The sequence below is a fragment of the Aspergillus neoniger genome, assembly GCF_003184625.1.
Source record: "Aspergillus neoniger CBS 115656 unplaced genomic scaffold BO87scaffold_14, whole genome shotgun sequence".
Taxonomy (NCBI): Eukaryota; Fungi; Ascomycota; class Eurotiomycetes; order Eurotiales; family Aspergillaceae; genus Aspergillus; species Aspergillus neoniger.
Genome location: NW_020291142.1, coordinates 523,501 through 543,203, shown reverse-complemented (window position 1 = coordinate 543,203; position 19,703 = coordinate 523,501). Strand labels below are relative to the sequence as shown.

The following is a 19,703-nucleotide window of genomic DNA, read 5'->3' as shown; positions in this document are numbered from 1 at the left end:
TTGATACTCAGGTAATGTACTCCGTATCAATACGGAAATTAGGCATTGAAATTTTTGCAGCGAGTGAGGAATCTCAATTCGGGGCTTCCCATGCTCGGAGGATTGTCCTTTTACTATAGTTTGTCTATCTTACATAGCAAGATGATTTTGGACAGAATGAGCCATGCTTAGCCAGATTGAGCTAGAATGGGTGTATAGTTATGAGCTCTTCTGTATACAATGTCATCACTGTGGACTGCTGATAGGTTAAGTTATTATAGACGCATGGATATTTCTCTCCCAAAGCTTGATCTGGAAGAATCGTGTAATTGGATGCCTTGCTTAAAATTCAGATGACCCACGAGGTGCCTGAGACATATCGCAAGTAGCGTGTTTAGAATCCGTCTCCTCCGATCGGCTCGTTCTATATAATTTCCAAATCCACTGGTGCCGCCGCAGGGATAAAAACGTCAGGCTGTTCGCCCGGCTCCCGTACCGTCCAGCTTCCCGTGGCTGGAATTGTGACTGTCGTCTCCAAATGGTCTTCCCTACTTCCCCAAACCCACCAGTCGAGCCGGAGGCCCTTAAAGAGATACCGGATCCCCTCCCCAACCCGGGCTTCCCCGCCATCATTGCTCTCCATGTCCGTGAGCAAGTGAAGCTGCAAGACCTCGGACCACGTTTCTCCTGGACGCAAACTGGCAAAGCCATTATCGCGGCCTGGCGAGACTTGCAAATCTGGGTCATCGACGAATGCCCATCCTCCGCCGCAGACGAACCCTTCCAGATTGACCCACTGATCCCGCCAAACCCAGAGCTCGACGGTCAATCCTGCCGTGTTGAAAGTAAACGGCCTACCACCGCTACCACTTGTTGGCACGTACGTCACATGAAGGGTCGCAAGCACGAGGCCATCCTGTGACCACCTGGCCTTGGGGGCAACATTCGACTTTTGCAATCAGAGTAGGACAGTATTCTTTCACTCTAACCATATGGGTGCATAGGGATCTTAGCGTGTGTTCTTGGGTAGGACACGCAGAAGAGGAACAAGGAAGGTTCTCACCCGCAGATCAACGTCGGCATGATCGGCATGATCTCATTGTCCTCGACTATGAAGGATAAGAAGGGCCCGCCTGGCAAGACGAGTTTAGAATTTTCTACTTTATCGGTCCAATTCCATGAGTCATATTGTTGACCTGGCCAGAGGAGTACATATCGCTCGCCTGTCTGTAGGTATGGGATAAGACGGTCGGGGATAGCATCGTAAAATTGCTTGACATTACCGGGCTTATGGATATTGTAAGGGGAGAAGTGCCCATGTTCTAGTTGGGGGAGTATAGTATACTCGGGGAGTTTGACTTGGTGCAGCCCGCCCTGCGCGGTACGATGAAGGAGAATAAACCCGTCTGAGATAGCAAAGCCATGGGTTTGCGGGTACCATGCAAAGACACAGTAATCCCTAACTTCATCCACCCGCTGTAGGGCCACATGAAACAGGTATGGGGATGTGCGTGACAGTCTTTCTGGACCGTGAAGAGCCAGCGAAAAAGCAGGCGCGTCAGACCTATTGCAAGTGGCCACTAGGTTCAGTTGCTTGATCAGAACTTCGTTAAGTAGCGGGACCAGCTCACCGACGGTCCTTTTCTGTATATTGTAGAAAGGGAGTCAACAGTTCTTCCATTTTAGGAGGGAGGAGGTGATGGGCAGTCTGCTGTCAATTTGTTGAAGTCGAAATGAGGAGCTGAAGTGGGTTCAGATACCATCAGCCTAGAAAGATTTTGACAAAAAGCCACATCATTCGTGTGCAGAGGCGGGAATGGAAAGCAGCATTTATATCAATATCTGTATTGAAGAAAGAGTGGGGGTGAGGCTAATCTCACTTGGGGCCAGTTCCGGTGTCCTGAAGCGGGAAGTTCCGCTGACGCATTGCTCCTTATGATGTGGATAAAGCACTACTCACTATGCCTCCGCTGTACTGGTATTAATGTGAATGGTATGATACAGTATAGCCGATACCATGCAATTTAGAACTTTACAGCTAATGAACAATTTGTGGCAACCTAACAAAACATACCGAGGTTCTTATATGTCCTGATTCGACATGATAGATAATAATTACTAGGAATTAATTGCTAGAAAAAGAAAATGAATATATCTTTTGACAGATGATTCTTCCAGGTACAATTTATGTAACTGCTCATAAATTTGATCGTCCGGTTTATTGTCCACTGGAAGTTCAAAAGTTGGTGACATCTGATTCAATCTCCTTGGCCTGAATGCTTGCCTGCTTCAAGATACAGCCAATACATGATGTACCATCATACGCATCCTAAAATATATACAATCCAATATCGAGTATATTTTCACTCTCGAAGCTCCAGCAACGCATCACTTTTGAACAAGTATTGCTTCACCTGCACCCACTAGGACCTTGCCATCAGTCACTGTATCATATGTCTTTGGTCCAACAATCCGGGCATTCTCATCAACATATTGGCCAACAAATGTAATATTATCAGCGATATCCACACCAGGACTTGTCAGCCTAGAAACCTTTGCATCTTCCCACTCATCTGTAAGGGCTAGCTCTGTGTAAAACCTAGCGACAGGATCAGATGTTGAGTTCCAGATGTTGAGATTGACCGCCACAATAGCATCAAGGCTTCCCGCTTTGTAGACCGCATATGCACCGAAGTTCGTTTCGTTGACAAGAACTTCCGTCTGCTTGTTCCCGCCTGCAAACACAGCAGCGTTGAAAAGATTCCCATAGTACATTGGGTTGACGTGAGGAGCACTGTCGTTGTAGAGAATAGGCTGCCAGGGTGAGTAGCGATAGCGTGTTCCCATGTGAAAATGAACACGGGATACCTTGAGTGAGGATAGATACATGACATAGTCAATGGCCCAGACAGCAGATGCCATAACGTCTGAGATATTGAACGCGCCCTGGCAAGAAATGGAGTTAGTCTCACCGATAACATATTTGATACCTGAGTTCGCTGTCGCATTGCCCAGATAGTCATGGTACCAAACACGAGAGAGCATGTTGGTGCGATCGAATAGGGTGTCTTGGATTGTTGGCCCGGCGCCAGTATAGTGGCAATTAGCACCCATATACTACGAAGCCCCTGTTAGCAGACAGTCCATAGATGAATTTACTGATCTTATGCTCATTCACCTCGTGGTCGGAAACCGTCTTTGTCTTGTCTGCGCCCATACCATCTAGCTCCGCATTTTCAACATTCCAGTCCGTCCTTTCGTCGAGATGGCGAGGTGCCTCAAATGCACATCCTTGGAACAATCTCGTTGCGTCCTTACCAGTCAAGTTCCGACTGATAGCTGTCGCAAATTCGTTCCATTGGTTCACGTAGCGTTGGACTGTCCAATTCCCGTCTCTATGCTTACCATTTCCCCAGCCTGATTCTTACTGTTAAACGCAGGGTAGACAATCACAATCTAATACCGAGCCAACTTACTATCTACCTCATTTCCAATCTCGAACGCATATAATGAATTACCCATGGTCTCGTAGGCAGCGTTTGCCTCGAGTACACCTTGATCAAGGCCGTTGCCAATATTGTAATATGTCTCGTTTACCGTATTGAAGAAATTGAGGCCTTGGGCAAACCTGTTAGCATTTTGCTATCCATGGTGTCATGATAACTAGTATACCATATATATATTGGGTGCCACTGGGAAATTGTCTGAAGGATTGAAACCAAGAAGAGCCAACGAGCGTATGCGATGGCTGGTCAGAAGCGACAGAGCTAAATGGGTCGATTATAGCTTCGGTTTGATTCGGATAATATATGGCAGAGCTTTGGGTGCTGCCGCCCACACGGAAGATCGGATATGCGCCCGATATGTCGTACAAGATTTGAATCACTTGCCTTGAAAAAAGGTTTGGGTGTCTTGAAAAATTTAAAAGTACGTCACCAATGGTATCTAGGGTTGACCATACGTATCATTTCCGGCATAATCTGCCATGAACGAAAACTCGATGGAAAATGATTGATATGCTGCATCCACAATCTGCTTCCCAGGCCTAGGGCTAGCCGGCGGAGAAAGCTTTATTTCGCGGGTAACATTAAGCTTAACGGATAGATCAGATACTGCAAATGGAATAAGAATTACAAAAGTGATGATGCTTGCAAGAGAAGGCATTATGGACACTTTGCTTGGGGCCGCCTTTGCAGTGAACAAGTCCGTTCAAAGCGTTCTTCGTTATGCTCTTATAGTAAAGAAAAAGGCAAAACTCCCAGAAACCCAATTTAGCCGACCAAATATGTAGTCTGAAACGGCTGATGCTCTGTGTTCTTATTTGAGGAGAAATTCTTCCTTCTCCTTGATCTACAGCTTTGGACCAACGACCCCGCAGCTCTCATTTGTTTTGCCGCGGAATACAGTAGGGGCCGATGGAGAGCTTTGGCTGTCTTACATATATGCCTCGCCTTGTTATTTTTCCCTTCCTGAGACAGAGACTCATTTGTGGGGTGATAGTTACATTTGGGAGAGAGCAATATTTCTATACAATGCCTACATCTTGCCCCTACACCAGGACTAATAGATTAACTACTCAAGCATCATGAATATTACTAGTAGGGTAGTGACCTACGTGTGATTATATATATAGTAGACCTTATACACCTGCAGCATGTGTTTCATTGCAATCTTGTAGGCGTACATGAACCGGGCACCTTTAACCCGAGAACATATTAATTGATGCGTAAATCCCTGCAGATCGATGTCACCGTCCTCACCAAGTCGGCAGCAAATCTATCGCGATCAGCGAAAACCCGTTCAGTGAGTTATCCAGCCTGTTTGGCAGCAACGATAGAGGTAATGATAAAGATGAAAGGTTTATGCTTCGAAGGAAAAAAAAAAAAAGAAAAAGAAAAAAGGTCCCCTTATACTCTCAATACACACTCTGATTTGCGTGTTGTGATTTCTAGAGGCACACACCCCAGCCATGGCAATGGGCAGGAGAGTAGGATAATAACGTAAACCACCTGCAGATTATCCAATACTTTCCGATCCAGTGTGAAGAGCAAATGGATTCCCACGTATTATGATTTATATATTTCTCTTGTTAATCACACTGACGGAAAATTCTATTCATCACGAATGACATTTTCAATCATCTGTCGGCAGCACCCAGAATACTGACATGGATCACAAAGGGACCTTAGCTTATCCACTCCGACTTCAGCTACCAGACTGCTATCCTGTTGAAGAAAATCAATTAAGGGGAGATTCCCTTCAATTGCCTTTGTACAGGCTTCATAAACCACATCATGTGCCCTCTGGCGACCGAGTTTCGGCGCAGTTCCCATCATCACTGCCTCCGCAACAATCAGGCCCTTGGTCATGTTGAGATTGTTTGACATAGCTTCAGTGTTGACGAGAAGGCCCTTCATAATGAAATTTGCTTGGTGTAGCGCGCCACAGCATAGGACAAATGAATCTGGAACGCAGCTCCACTCCAAGTGCCAGGGGCCAGAGGCTCGTTCGAAATCGGACACCATAGCATCCAGAGCCAATGATGCGTTCGACCGAAGCAACTTCAAAGAGGCAAGTATAACTTCGCTTGATATAGGGTTTCGCTTCTGAGGCATAGTTGATGACGCTCCCCGAAATGGTACGAAGGGCTCAGCCACCTCGGCAACCTCGTTAGACGACATGATGATGATATCTAGAGCGATTTTCCCTAGAGATCCCCCGATGAGTGCTAGAAAGTTGATAATTTCTGCAATGTGATCCCGTGCCACATGCCATGTAATTGATGGATCATGTAAACCGAGCTCTGTGGCAAGTTGTTTTCGCACCTTTAGACCGGTATCATCCGAGGCGAGTGATGCCAATGTTCCTGCTGCGCCGCCGAACTGGACCAGCAAACATCGACGTTCTATTTCGGTCAATCGTTGGATATGCCGTTGGATACCAGATAGATATACGGCGCATTTATATCCAAATGTGATTGGAAGAGCATGTTGGAGATGGGTCCTGCCTGCCATGGGTCTTGGAAGTGTCAGCACCTCTTTAACAGTGTTGCATTTCTAAGACGTACGTGTCGGCATATTTCTCCGAAAGAGACTTTAGAGTTGCATCCAACTCATGAAGGTTCCGACGGACGATAACAAGTCCTCTACGCATTTGCACCATGGAAGCATAGTCCATGATATCTTGTGTTGTGGCACCCCAATGGATGTACTTGGCATGTTCCTCGGGCACCATCTCGGCCAATTGCCACACCAGCGGCAAGACAGGATACCCAACATTTTCGGTGTCTGCGGCCATGCGGTCAAGGCTATTTTCATGGATGTTATTAGTCCATAATTGTAGGGTTCGGAAAGGGGGACACATACTCTAGGTTTTCGTACTTGGCGTTCTCTGCGATAACATTGGCCGATTCGTGTGGGATAACATTCACCTTTGCTTCAGCTCGCGCAAGAGCAATTTCAACTTCAACCAGGCACTTGATGTAAGCTTCATCTGAGAATATGTCGCGGATTTCTTCCGTTCTAACAAGATTGCGGAAAATGCGGGAATCGACCGCACTGTTCAACATTGTTTGGGATGTGTATAGGTGATGCTGCTATGAAAAGAATTGAAGGTATGCGCAGTGCGATGATTGTGGCTGGTGAATTCCCTTTAAATGAGAGCGATCGGAACAGTCACTGGTATCCCGAAGACTACGCTGGTATTATGCCGGAGCTTGGTACTATTCCGACGGGATAGGCCTTATCCCGAAATTAGTCTCCCGAGCCAGCCCTATTCCATCCCCGCAATTTCGGGCTAACCACGCGTCACTCTTCTTGGCTAACATGGGGTACCTACATACCCCCAGACCCTTCTACACAATCATCCGGGGAAGAGTGTCTTGTGGGGTAGCCTGTCAACTATAAATGCATTCAAAATGGACTGCATATATCGTCACCGTTGTTCATATTTTTTTTTGACAAGGATCCTGTGAACAACAGTGGTCATAAAGCATGGCACTCCATGGTCACGCACTGTCGCTTGCCCAGTTAATTCTGGTAGTATGCCCTGCCTTTTTCCTCTTTGGCTACAATCAAGCCGGCGTCGGCGGTCTCGTATCTGTGGAAGATTGGACCACAACCTTCCCCGAAATCGATACTATCCACACATCAGGCGCAGTGAAAAGCCACAATTTAACAGTCCAAGGTTTTGTTATCTCGACATTTACCCTTGGTGCATTGATTGGGTCTCTTTCATGCTCATTGATCGGTGACGTCTTGGGAAGAAGAAAGGTCATGTTTGCAGGCTCACTTGCAACGTTGATTGGGGAAACCCTATGTTGTTCCTCTTTTGGGCTCGCTCAGTTGATTGTGGGAAGGCTTATAATTGGAATCGGCATTGGAATGCTTAGTGGAACAGTACCTGTCTGGCAGTCCGAATGTTCATCAGCACATAATAGGGGCAAACACGTTGTTCTGGATGGACTTTTCATCAGCGCTGGGTACGCAATAACGTCGTGGGTTAACCTGGGACTCTATCAGGTCAAAACCGGCTCGGTTGTTTGGAGAGTGCCATTGGCAATTCCGGGGCTGGTTTCGCTTATCCCCATGTTTTCAATCTTCTTTCTCCCAGAATCTCCTCGATGGCTTGTTCAAAAGGGCCGCCTTGAGCAGGCTCGTGCAACACTAGTCAGTCTGAACAATACATCAGCCCAGTCGGAAGACGTGAACGGCGATATTGCGGCAATCCAATCAACACTAGAGAATCACTCTCGTGGTGTTTCAATAATGGATATTTGGCGCCCAAACGATGAAAGGTTATTCTACCGCTTCACTCTGTGCATCATGCTCCAGTTCTACCAGCAAATGTCGGGAGGTAAGTGCCCATAGAAGACACGCCCTACACGTATGCATACCATAGTTGACGCAACTACTTTTAGGAAACCTTATCTCAGTCTACGCTCCGATTAACTTCGAAGATAACCTCCAAATGACCAGCACGATGTCTCGAATACTAGCTGCCGCGACGCTCTCGTGGAAGTTCCTCTCGTGTTTCGTGGCTTTTTACTGCATCGATCGGTTCGGTCGCCGCGTGGTGTTTATTGTCAGCGGGTCGGGGATGTCGCTTTGTATGCTGGCCTTAGCAATCACCACGAGCTTTCCACATACGAACAAGCCCGCTTCCGTTATATCGGCGCTTTTTATTTTTTTGTTTAACTTCTTCATCCCCATCGGGTTTCTGGGTGCCAACTTTCTATACTGTACCGAGGTAGCGCCGCTCCGGCTGAGAGTTGCTATGGCTTCGATCTCGACCGCAAATCATTGGCTTTGGTAAGCTTCCATTCTTGCTGCAGAGATTTTCTTGGAAAGTGCCAGTGCTGATTTGTTAGGAATTTTGTTGTCACGACGATAACTCCTGTCGCAATCAACAATATTGGCTATCAGTATTATATAGTATATGCCGTGATTGGTGCATGTATCCCTATCTCGGTGTATTTCCTGTATGCGGAAACTATGGGGTGGACGCTGGAAGACTTGGTTATACTGTTCAAACAAGGGCTGAGCATTCGAGAAATTGTGAGGTCGTCTTATCGGCCTCGAAACTGTGATGCAGAAGGTCGGGTTTCATTTGAAAAAAGTGAGGTTGAAGAAGTTGAGCATAAGGACCTTTAGGTAAGTATCATCGGATATCAGTAGGATTCGGAGTCAATTTAGTATAGCAATATGTTGTTCCAGAACGTACATGCCTCACAATACTCAGTAAGCACGAGCATTGTATTTCAGCTTGTAAAAGAATAGACAAAAGTAGTATCATGTCTACTAATGTCAGTATCAGATGCCGATGCCTTAGGTGTGACACATACAGCTGTCCGAGTTTTAATATATATTTTGCACTGCTGTCAGTATACTACTAAGTCGGGATAGTAGCTGAAAGTTGACTGGGCAGTTAGTAAAGTTGGACATTTGTAGCCTTAATCCCAGCTCCGTTTCTGGTTGTTCTCGGTTACGTTTTGTGGACTAGCGGGTGATTCCGTACCTTTCGCCCCTCTCGTGCTAGGCAGTTTTATGAGACCCGGTAGATGTTCCTTTCAGGGCGAAGTGCGCCTGTTGATATTGCCACTACGCGCCTTTCCCTTTGGGCTGGGACACACTGGGTTCGCCAGCTTATGTCTGTTACTGGTCTCCTGCAGAATGGTTGGCTGAAAAGCCCATATTCTCCAACTCCTGGACCTTCTAATCACGTATGAATTGCGTTGATCAAGCAAGGTCACAGTTCTATTGTGTGGCGCTAAGTCCAAATGCTAGGTCAAGTCTTCATTTGTTCGTGCTAAGCCTAGCTTCCCAAGTCTTGTGTGTTGGTCAACCCCTCCTGCTTAACTAATGGTTGAATACAAGGCATGGTGATCGCTGTATAGGCATGGTTGGTCGAATCTCGAATCTCTTTGGACAATCTCAGCCCGCCAGGAGCGCCAAAAAAAATGCATACGGCAGGCCAGCGTAATCTAGACCTTCATAAGGCATTAGGCTAAGGGGATGCCAGCAAGGCTGTCACCCTCCAATGAAGTCTGTTGTCCAAGTTTCCAAAATCCTGATCATTCATGCCGCCCTCAACTTGATCTCATCTGGGACATCTTACTGTCTATTCCTTGCTGTCAGGTGATCTGACAGCGCTGTAGTGGTGGCGGAACATGGTGGAACCACAAATTGAGTCCTAGTCAGTGGCCATGAGATTGGCCGGATCGATGGCTACCTGACTTTTTCAACGCTCAAAGTGAGACCTGCTCACAAAAGGGTAGACCAGGCCATCTGCATTCCTGGTCGAGAACAAGGTAGCCATAGTAATCCGGAAACTATGCCCAATAGAGATGGTCAGCAAGCAAAGACAGTCTCTATCTTTGTTCCTCCCCAGCCAAGGGCATGCAGTCAGCGTCGATGTGGTATCATCTTCCTGGAAGCTATTCTTCCATGGAGAAAAGCGAGCTTTGCATTGATTTTAGCAATGGTTTCAGTCCCTATCCCCTGTAAATGCGGTGTAGGCCACGTGCTCCTCCTTCGAATGCTCTATGCCTACCGCCTGCTTGAACCTGGCATGAACCACTTTGATATTATTGGTCACAATCTGCTTAGATGCTTGCATCTGACAAGCACAGCTAATTCGCCGCTTGGCGATAAATCATGGCCGTGGCGTTTCAACTGACTGGGGATAGTGATTTCCTTAGCAGGCCAACCTGGGACCCAGAGACGTGTGGCTGCTAACGCTCGCCCGGTCGTGTCCGAGTCCCAACCTCTCAATCACAATGAGAAGGCGCTATCAGATAAGGACCCTAACATGGGCGTGGTTCTGGAGCGGGGCAAGCACCTCCTGTAGACCCTGGCAGGTTGGAGCCATCGAAATAGAGCTCGGATGAGGCAATCCTTCCTCCTGATTCAGAGGTTTCTTCCCAAATAGCCATGACTCTCCTTCATCTATGACTGTGTATAACAGGGGAAGGTGCAACATATGTATTATGTGCAATCAGCTTTTGAGATAGTGTCGCGCCGTAAACCGCTCCAGCTGGACGGAAGGCGTTGGGGTACGTTCAAGGGGACACTGACAATCAAATGGATAGAGTAACAAATCCTTTAAAGGTTACTGCAGCAATAGTCATACCCGGTAGACCAACAAAAGAAGGGGAAAGAGCCATGGGTGGACATCACATGCCACAACGAAACCAACCATGCACCTTGCTGACCAAGCATTGTAGAACCCTTCATGCAGTTTGCTTCAGCTAGGCTGACATGCAGCCCAATCTCTTAGCGCCGAAAAAACACGAATGTGTATGTAGGGACGGAATATGTGGTTCAGAGACTATACCTTGAAAAGGGGACACAGAAGAGAAATAAACGGGGTTGCCTGCAGTGAGCGAAGGAAGGCAAGTCCTGTGCGTACCACCTCTCCTCCACATTGGTACGTTTAGCGCGCCTCTCTAACCTCCCGGTGTATTTTCTTAGACATATTCCCGAAAAGCCCCGGGGGCCTGTAACATCTAACAGTATCATAGTCACCTTTCAATATGCCCCAAGACTGCACAGTTTGGTCTAAAACCAGACTGAACGAGCTACTACAGCACGAGGACCGTACTAATAAGGGATACGCCCTGTAGCGGCTTGATAGTCTTGATTAGATACACTAGTATACTTAGTAGTGTTATCGAAACCGATATTCTGGGCTTGGACGGACCATTTCTTGGAATTTGACCTACAATATATACTCAGTTAGTCCAAGTAGTTCTACCGTGATGGCGCTACTGTTCTTACCATCTTACCTTCTTTAAAGCAAATTAGTGTGGCTTTGAAATATACCAATGTAGTCGGAGGTGTCTGTGAAGCGTTAGAGATGTGGTAGGGGAAGAATGGCAGGAGTTTCTTTACGAATTCTCGTATAGCCTTAGCTGCGGGGTATATGATATTCATCTCCATTAGAGACCTTGTGAACCTATTGTTTAACACAGCCCATTCCACGACTCATTCAGGCGAATTAATACAAAGCTTACGTCAATCACTTTTGTAGCCACTGTTTGTTTAGTCAATGGAGGTTATAGGATGTATTTTGACCTCGGATGATAGGTTGATGGACATTGTGACACTAAGTGATAGCTTATCTGACCCATAGATCCATAGTGATTATTTTGACTCTTTCCTGAAAGTCTATGACGTAGTAACTATATATTCTTTTTAGCCGTTGTACTTATATTGACATTATGACCCTCGGTTGGTCAGAATAAACACAAGAGGGGTGTTGATAATGGACAATTGCTGCTACTGCTAAGGAGTCTTCTCTAGCATCCTAGGACATTAGACATTTGGTACTCCATATTCAAGCAGTCTCAACCAAATAACAAGGTGCCAGTCCTGATCGTTAGCCATAGGATCAGCTACATTAGCCGACTCACCGTTAACTGCAGAAGGATAGACAAATGCGCACGTTGCCGATCCTCCCGGAAAAAAGTTGACCATGTTAGATCGTAGGATCTGCAGAGCAATATCATCTGTTTGCTTGGTTCTCAGCTCCCGAGGAAGGCGGATGAGTGCTTGACTGGTCAACGCACTCCAGTAATGAGGAAACACGTCGCCCCACTGACGACGGAGGCCAAACCAATAATCATCCCAGTGACGGTTGGCAATTTGATAGAGCCGAGCATGTGGCTGTGACCCGGAGAAAGCCATGAGCCAGTTAAGACGCTCCTGTGTCTCGCTCAGCAGCGTGGCGTTTCTCGTTAAATTATATGTGTCTGCGACCATCTCAACCAGAGGTTCCACGATAGACTGCTCATAGCTGACTTCCGATGACGGGAGGTCGCGTCCATCGTTCACGAAGCTCATAGTTGTATCGACAAGTTTTCTTTTGTATGTGGTGCTTTCGTTATACCGTCCGAGTTTGTCAAGGCTCTCGCAGAGTTCTAGGATGGCTTGGGAAAAGAAGATGATTGGTGCTTCCTGCACCTGTCCGACTTCGAATGCTCTATTGAGTAGCGTCACTGCGGTGTCGATGTTCGTGCTATTACCGAGCCATTTGTACCGGTCGTTGAAAAACATCACAAGCCATATGACGTCGTACAGCCTCTGAGTTTGGGAGCATCCGGTGCAACGGCGAGTATTGCCTTCAGCGTCAAATAGGGAGCTACTGGCAAACTCGACCCAGTTTCTCAAGGGGTTTTCCACTAATTCGGACGAAACATAGCCCTGCATAGCTGCTAATTGAAGAAGCGTAGGCATAGCAATTCGCTCGGATCCATCCCCCCAGTCGTCCCATGTGCTTGACACAATTGTAGTGAGGTTTTCAGTGTCAATGGCAACGAAGGCAGCATTGAGGGGAGCTGGACGCTGGACCGGCCGCTGGTGTTCTAGGATGTAGTGGGTCCTCTCTCGCACAACGGTTTTGAGCGGCAGGTGAAATGAAATTTCAGTCCGGGAATCGCCAATGTCGACGTTATAGGTGCCTGGTGAACTTGCACTGAGTGTATAGCTACTTCCTCTCCGCCTGATCTTCAAATTCGAAGATGAGGAAGTCGGTTCGATCTCTGAAGTAACGGTGTTTTCTTGGTCTAAAGGGGCCGAGTACGCCGAGAAGGTTGCTGGAGGTTTTGTAGCTTCAATGAAGGCGCTGGTATTATCGTAGAAACCAATTTCCCACTCCAGAGCGTATGAGTTTCCTGGGTCAATATGGACCACTGGTTGACCACCAAAACCATCGGGGTCCCTCTTGGCGTCCGTGACTTGAAGGACTATGTGTCCTCGGACGTCAGAGCTAGTACATTATGCAAGAGATTAGCTCCATAAATGGCCCTTTCGAACAATGAGGCCTAGTGATCGGCCCTCGCCTGACATAGGTTCAGCTAACGCCCACGCCCACGCACCGCCGGTGAAAATATGGGCATCCACGGCAGATGTCAGAGACCAGAGGGCTGTGTCGTAAAGGTCGTTAAAGGGGGTCTGTATGTGTAACCCTGTTACGGTGATCCTTTCAGGCGAGGTATTCTCAAACATGTACGTTTCCCTGAGGACCCGCCCAGGGGACCTCGTGATTATTAGTCGTAGGCCATCATCAAGGGGGATGTTGTAAGGTCCAGTGAAGTTGTTGTAGGGAATATGATCCAGATTCCAGGACTCTTCGCCAGAATCAGTGGAAATAGTACCTGCTCCCCATGCATGACTGCGCGTGTGGAATGTTGCTGTCGTTTCATTTAGAAGAAATTCTCGTTGAGGGCTTGCTCCATCAACGAATTGGACGATGGCGCTGGAATTTGAATACAAGAGAGCATGCCCGGATGAAAAGGTATTAGAACGATTGGACGCCTCAGTAATTACACAAATAGGGATCACGGCAAGAAAATATAGTAATAACCACATTTTGTACCTCTGTAAAATCCGATAGACCAATATGTTTGGGAGCTCCGAAGTACCTCGTAATACTCGGTTTTCCTTTCTTATGAGAACCTCTTCACCCGATAGAGCTCGGACCCAATTAACCCGACGGCCTTCTGTCTTTCAGAAGAGGGGGTTGTCAGGGTTCGCAAATAACCTCGGCCGGGAATGTAGTATAGACGATCAACACGCCCCGGCCAATGAGATACTTTGCCGCATCAGAATGCATATTCTTCAGTTTTCTAAAGGAATTCATGTCAATAGCACAATAGGTTTAGTTTCCGCTTCCAATTGTCAAAATACGGGCTGCCGTGCCTGTCATTACCCGATTTAGTAATAGTGTAGTATGTTCGGACATCCTAAGATGCCACCAGTCAGATAGATGCATTCCAGAAACAAGATATCGAAGGGTCTGCTTGTGATTAGTAATATATGCTACTATACAAAGTCTAAGGGACATTCGCAAGCGCAGCTGAACTCGACTCGGGTAAATCTTGTTCCAAGCGAAGATCGTAGGTGCATGCCGTCGCATAACATCTTCAAGGGAGTAGACCACCTAAGCCCTAGCGACACAAGTGCTGAGTCTTGACAACTTGATAGATCCTTCACGAACATTAGGTAGCTTAGGAAGTGTCTAGTTAGCATGGGGAGGCGACTGGTTGTCGTCATGAGCCTTGGACTTTTAGGATCATCAGAGCTATGCACATCAGCCAGTCGCCGAAGTTCAATAGAAAGAACTACGGATTTGCTGAGATAACACCATGTTCTCGAAGAGGATATTAGAGCCACGAAGTATGATTGGCTGAAGCTACTGTATTGGGACGGTTTCCAAGGGATTCATGGTTCCATGTCTGGTCTCTACAGCATTAAACTTGGGCTCCAGATTCAAAAGCTTCATGAGGCATTGGGTGCGGGGTTCCCATTCAGCATAAGTGTACAAAGAAAGACTATTCACAAGATTCAATAGTCTAAAAATGCCTATTCCCGTCTAATACGAGAAATCCCCGAATAAGATGTGGCTTGGTTGACTCGGGAGCTTAATCGGTCCCGGTCTTTTGAGTGACCCCGCGATCCGCCAGCAGACACACCTTTGCATCTAGTGATAGACTGGATCATCAGGCTAAACGAATAAGTTGCGAGAGTATCAAGCATGTTATATTATGTGGTCATGGTGAAAATAAAATTACCCAGGTGGCTTCTGACACCTCCACAGCTCTGTGCCTCGCTGCAATGAAAAGATCATGATGACACTGGAATACGAAGAGGGCGTTGTGGAGTATAAAGTATCGCGATGCCTTCAAGTCTTGGCCTCGTACTGGTACTGCATGCGGCTTGCAAATGCGCGATGAGAAGGCATGTGGGGCGACTTGGAAATAAGCTCAACCTACATGATAGTATCGGGGTTTCCGTGTTCGGGGTTACTTTTCGGGCTACTGTTAGCTGTGCTTGGCTGTTGAGTTTCTCCACGACCTTAACTTCTCTAAGTATTAAGGTTGATATTCCGTCTGGGGCCTGTAATAATATACACATTTCTGTTCAACGACTTGTAGCTAACCGTTCTTGAAAGTTCAGAGCACCGGGGGTATGTGATGATGGCCAAGAGTTCTATTCTAGTCTAGACTACGCCGCCTTCATTTGAGCAGCAGTATCACGAAGCATTCCATCGTCCCTCCAAAGCTAGTAGGCAGGAGCTAAGATATAAACTCAGTCCAAACACCCCACGAGATGCGCTCATTTGAACAAAGTACATTGCTTCCTATTCAAACTGGATCCCAGAGGAATATTTTGGTGCGGAACTTCAACAACTCCTCGATCAACCAACATGCCTGACATTCGCGGCACCACCCTCACCCCCTCAACTTCCAAAATCGACTACCTCGAAGCCTTACGGGAGGCTGTTGGCTCAAGAGGCCTGAAGACTCTCGCCCCTGACAGTGTCGACAGTCCCGAACTCCAGAACTTGCGGCGGTCCCTCGCCAATTCCACTGCGACCGCACCCGGACGGTATACCTGTTCGTCCGAGAAGCCTCTTCCCGTTACCATCAGAGGCATCAACAACCGCGCAACTCTCCAAGGTGGTTTCAGAGGAGTGATTCCGCGCTGGAAACCCGATAATCCACCACAACCCATTAATTTTGCTGCATTCGCAAACGGATACCCACGCCCCGGTCTCGCTTTACTCGCTGCGAATGCGCTCAGGGATGCCGCAAATGACTGGAACAAACTTGACCTTGGGGTGAAGTTCGAGTGGGTGGAGGATATTGATAAAGCGTCGTTCGTCCTCTCCTATGCGGGAGACCAGGGGGGTGTGCTCGCGCAGGCATTCTTCCCGAACGAGGATGATCTCAGTTATCTGAATGTGTACTCGGCTGCATTCCAGCCAGGTACAATCCAGTACTTGAAAAATATCTTTCTGCATGAGCTCGGGCATGTTCTGGGACTCAGACATGAGTTTGCGCCGGAGCTTGAGGATAGTAAGGATGATTATAGTGTTCAATTTGGACCTCGGAATCCACTGTCGGTGATGGGCTATGAATTTCCACCGCAGCTGCAGACTACTGATAGGGATAGTGCTCAGGCCTTTTATAGGTTTCCGGGAAGTGAGCTTGGTTGGAAAGAAGCACATGTTCCGCGGCCGAAGAGAAAAATGTTGCCAATTAAGGACTGTACGGCCAGATGAGTAGGTCTGTGAAGGGGCAGAAAAAGTTATTTTCTTGTATTTAATTTCGGTAGTCATGGATAGTTTGAACTGCAATTTTAATGACGATCTTGACTGGATAAATCTCAGGACTTCGGTATTCTTTTTAAGACATTGGTACACGCTGACAGTCTAAAACTCTTCTTGACTTGGTTCATCGAGGAGGGGACTCGGTATATGTCATCTAAGTTGTTTTAGAAGATACAGATAATTCGTTGAGTGGGTTACTGACAGCGAATGCCTAATGTATGTGATGTTGTGCGTCTTATCCGGCCTGAGGTTGGGACGAGAGTGATTCCTCCAAGCGACCTCGATCCCTGTCGATCGATCTAAGGTCATGTGATCGCGTCTCTGAAGTCCTGCGGAAGTAATACGACCCCAGTAACTTTACTCTTCCTGGTACCCTTGGTCTCGCAATTGTTTTCTTTCCCCTACAACACCGATGCCGAAGACTCGTCGACTTCTACAGCAGGAGATTACATACTCCGAGGCCCAAGATGACCAGAGTAATATTCTTCACAAATTGACTTTTCCATCCCAGCGGGATCAATTTCTTGACCATGTCTACCGACACCGTTCCTGGATCCAAACAGTGGTGTCGCATCATCTTAACCTCCGGTCAGGGGATGCTTGCCGGGTTTCCCAACCCGATGAGTGGCTCCACGGAAGCTTCAACCTATGTATTCCTGTTCAGATAAATATACATAATGAATTAGGCACAAACAAAATGCTTGTCAGAATCCCGCTTCCTTATCGGATTGGTGAGGCTTTCCGACCCGGTAATGCAGATGAAAAGCTCCGCTGCGAGGCTGGAACCTACGCATGGATGCAACAGACGGCCCCTTCCATTCGAGTACCACGCTTATATGGATTTGGACTGTCAACAGGTCAATGTGTAAGCATATCCAGTTTGGTGAGAACATGAGGTTTTGACTAACTACAAACCAGTTCACGGATATCGAGAACATGCCTTTTCTGGCCCGATGTTTTCATTCCCTCCGCCGCCGCTTACGGGCATTCTTCGGGTATCAGATCCCCACGCGATATGTTCCGCACCCCGTCAATGACCCTGGTGATCCGGGTATGGGCTATCTTTTGATGGAATTTATCGACGATGCTCAAATACTTTCAAATACGTGGAGCACACATCACGGCGACGAAAGATCGCGAGCGAACCTCTTTCAAGATCTGAGCACGATCTTTCTAACACTTGCTCGAGTTTCCCTGCCGGGAATCGGGTCTTTTGTTATCAATAAAAATTATTACCTAACTTTGTCGAATCGGCCTCTATCTTCCGAGATTCAGGAACTTGAGAATAGGAGTATTCCCATTGATATGCCTCGCGACTTCACGTATTCAACCGTTGACTCTTACGTGATTGATCTCCTTGCGTGCCATGACAGCCGCATGCAACACCAGCCCAATGCAGTCATGGATCTAAAGGACGGTATCTACCAGATCACAGCCTTGACAATAATGAAAGCCCTATTTCCGCATTTCTTCCAACATGAACTTCGTCGTGGACCTTTCATCCTGCAGCTGACTGACCTCCATCCAAGTGATATATTTGTTGACAGTAATTGGAATATCAAATGTGTGATTAACTTGGAATGGGCATGTTCGCGTCCAATTGAAATGTTACATCCTCCCACCTGGCTCACAGATCAGACTGCGGATAACCTAGATCTTGAAACATACAACAAAATCCGCGAGGAGTTTATGCATATCCTTCTTGAGCAAGAAAAGATGCTTCACGTTAAGGAAGACCAAAAACCATCACTCTCGACAGTCATGGAACAGGGATGGAAGACAAGAACTTTCTGGTACAGCCTCTGCCTGCGAAGTCCTCTAGGCATCCACCAATTCTTCTATGACCACATCCAGACCAGGTTCGCAAAGGGCCACATAGACGACGGTGACTTCTTCCGAATCAATATGAGCTATTGGAGGGAAGGGGCGATTCCATTCCTGCATGCCAAGGTGAAAGACAAGGACAAATACGATATGCAACTCCGGGAGGCATTTGAGGTCGAAGACTAAAGTCGTGGGTGGCGAGAGGGCAACAAACCGTAAATAATAACATTAGTCTATCTGTGCCAGAGTGGTAAGCAAGGCTGCGAGCACCGAGCACCGAGCACCAGACAACAAAGTAACTTGCAATGGGACACAGGTAAGACCCAATCAACTCCCCCTGCTAGCGGTGCTGCCTGATCAGGTTGAAGGGAATGACACGGACGTTATCTGGCCTGTCACCAGTGGGAGAAACAGGCGATGTGCTATTGATCTGCCTGCTGTATGCACCTGTTATCACATGCAGGTCAAATTACGCCATTTCGAGTCAGTGCTTCACACACCCACATAGGGCGATCCCCTGGTGTAGGCTCGACGAGACCATCATCTGGCTGTCCGGGTCATGGTTTGATATCTTGAGGCCCAGGGGACTGTACTCATATCATAGTCACACGCGTGTCCCACTATAATCTTGCAGTGTTTCTCCAGCCTCAAAATAGGGGTATGGACCGAGGATAAGGGCGGAGTGGGTATCATGCTTCTTCCGTGCTACTAGAAGAATATATGTTGTTGTCAGTAGATGCTCACTTGACTCACGTCGAGGGCATTTGCAGTAGTGCCTCCACATAGCAAATGGAGAACAGCCAAGTGTACTGTCATATTTAGTATACCTTCGGATATACTGAAGATATAAGATACAATACCTGCGGGAACAATTCGAGTGACAAGGGGACACGGAGAGGCCTGAACTTCCTTCAACTAGTCCGGTTCGCTATCTCCATCTCATTCTGTGTATTTGCATTGACGTGGCGTGTCGCAATAAGGCCCCAGAGGACGTGAGTGCATCTAGTACCCTTGATTATTAGTTCTTCTTAGCTAGTAGATTATAACAATATATGGACAGCATGCTATGAATGTTTGGCCCCGTGGGTTCGTCGATAGAACCTGTTTGTGGGAAATAACATGCAACCCATGCAGGGTCGTTAAACTTCTTGCTGGCGTACAGAACACATTTTCAAGATTTAATATCCATCGGGATTCCTGGTAGTATGTGGATCAGAGCACGAATCATGTACGTTCCTCTCTGGCGATCGATAAGGGGCACGATCACTCGAGCGATATATACAGAAGTC

General features: G+C 47.2%; 7 protein-coding genes across 7 annotated transcripts; 3 read left to right on the top strand and 4 right to left on the bottom strand.

Annotated features, from left to right (window-relative positions):
• Positions 1–403: 403 nt before the first annotated feature.
• BO87DRAFT_396597 (uncharacterized protein) lies at positions 404–1,660 on the bottom strand (the record flags this gene model as incomplete). Its single annotated transcript, XM_025625256.1, has 3 exons — positions 404–905; positions 1,043–1,583; positions 1,615–1,660. 3 exons carry the CDS (start codon positions 1,658–1,660, stop codon positions 404–406), a joined length of 1,089 nt encoding a protein of 362 aa, XP_025480350.1.
• Positions 1,661–2,367: 707 nt separating this feature from the next.
• Positions 2,368–4,143, bottom strand: BO87DRAFT_406428 (glycosyl hydrolase family 79 C-terminal domain-containing protein; the record flags this gene model as incomplete). Its single annotated transcript, XM_025626002.1, has 5 exons — positions 2,368–3,096; positions 3,158–3,396; positions 3,456–3,596; positions 3,652–3,890; positions 3,941–4,143. 5 exons carry the CDS (start codon positions 4,141–4,143, stop codon positions 2,368–2,370), a joined length of 1,551 nt encoding a protein of 516 aa, XP_025480349.1.
• Positions 4,144–5,090: 947 nt separating this feature from the next.
• Positions 5,091–6,547, bottom strand: BO87DRAFT_307588 (class-II fumarase/aspartase family protein; the record flags this gene model as incomplete). The annotated part of the gene is made up of 3 exons (XM_025619398.1): positions 5,091–5,997; positions 6,047–6,286; positions 6,345–6,547. 3 exons carry the CDS (start codon positions 6,545–6,547, stop codon positions 5,091–5,093), a joined length of 1,350 nt encoding a protein of 449 aa, XP_025480348.1.
• A 424-nt stretch (positions 6,548–6,971) lies between these two features.
• On the top strand, positions 6,972–8,630 carry BO87DRAFT_435405 (general substrate transporter; the record flags this gene model as incomplete). The annotated part of the gene is made up of 3 exons (XM_025627763.1): positions 6,972–7,833; positions 7,898–8,288; positions 8,348–8,630. 3 exons carry the CDS (start codon positions 6,972–6,974, stop codon positions 8,628–8,630), a joined length of 1,536 nt encoding a protein of 511 aa, XP_025480347.1.
• Positions 8,631–11,792: 3,162 nt separating this feature from the next.
• On the bottom strand, positions 11,793–13,847 carry BO87DRAFT_425545 (uncharacterized protein; the record flags this gene model as incomplete). Its single annotated transcript, XM_025627310.1, has 2 exons — positions 11,793–13,245; positions 13,324–13,847. The coding sequence occupies 2 exons, from the start codon at positions 13,845–13,847 to the stop codon at positions 11,793–11,795; spliced, it is 1,977 nt and encodes a 658-aa protein (XP_025480346.1).
• A 1,790-nt stretch (positions 13,848–15,637) lies between these two features.
• Positions 15,638–16,744, top strand: BO87DRAFT_376199 (zincin). Its single transcript, XM_025623237.1, has one exon. It carries the CDS (start codon positions 15,685–15,687, stop codon positions 16,540–16,542), a length of 858 nt encoding a protein of 285 aa, XP_025480345.1. The 5' UTR covers positions 15,638–15,684; the 3' UTR covers positions 16,543–16,744.
• Positions 16,745–17,002: 258 nt separating this feature from the next.
• BO87DRAFT_307161 (uncharacterized protein) lies at positions 17,003–18,600 on the top strand (the record flags this gene model as incomplete). The annotated part of the gene is made up of 2 exons (XM_025619385.1): positions 17,003–17,455; positions 17,509–18,600. 2 exons carry the CDS (start codon positions 17,003–17,005, stop codon positions 18,598–18,600), a joined length of 1,545 nt encoding a protein of 514 aa, XP_025480344.1.
• Between the last annotated feature and the right edge of the window lie 1,103 nt (positions 18,601–19,703).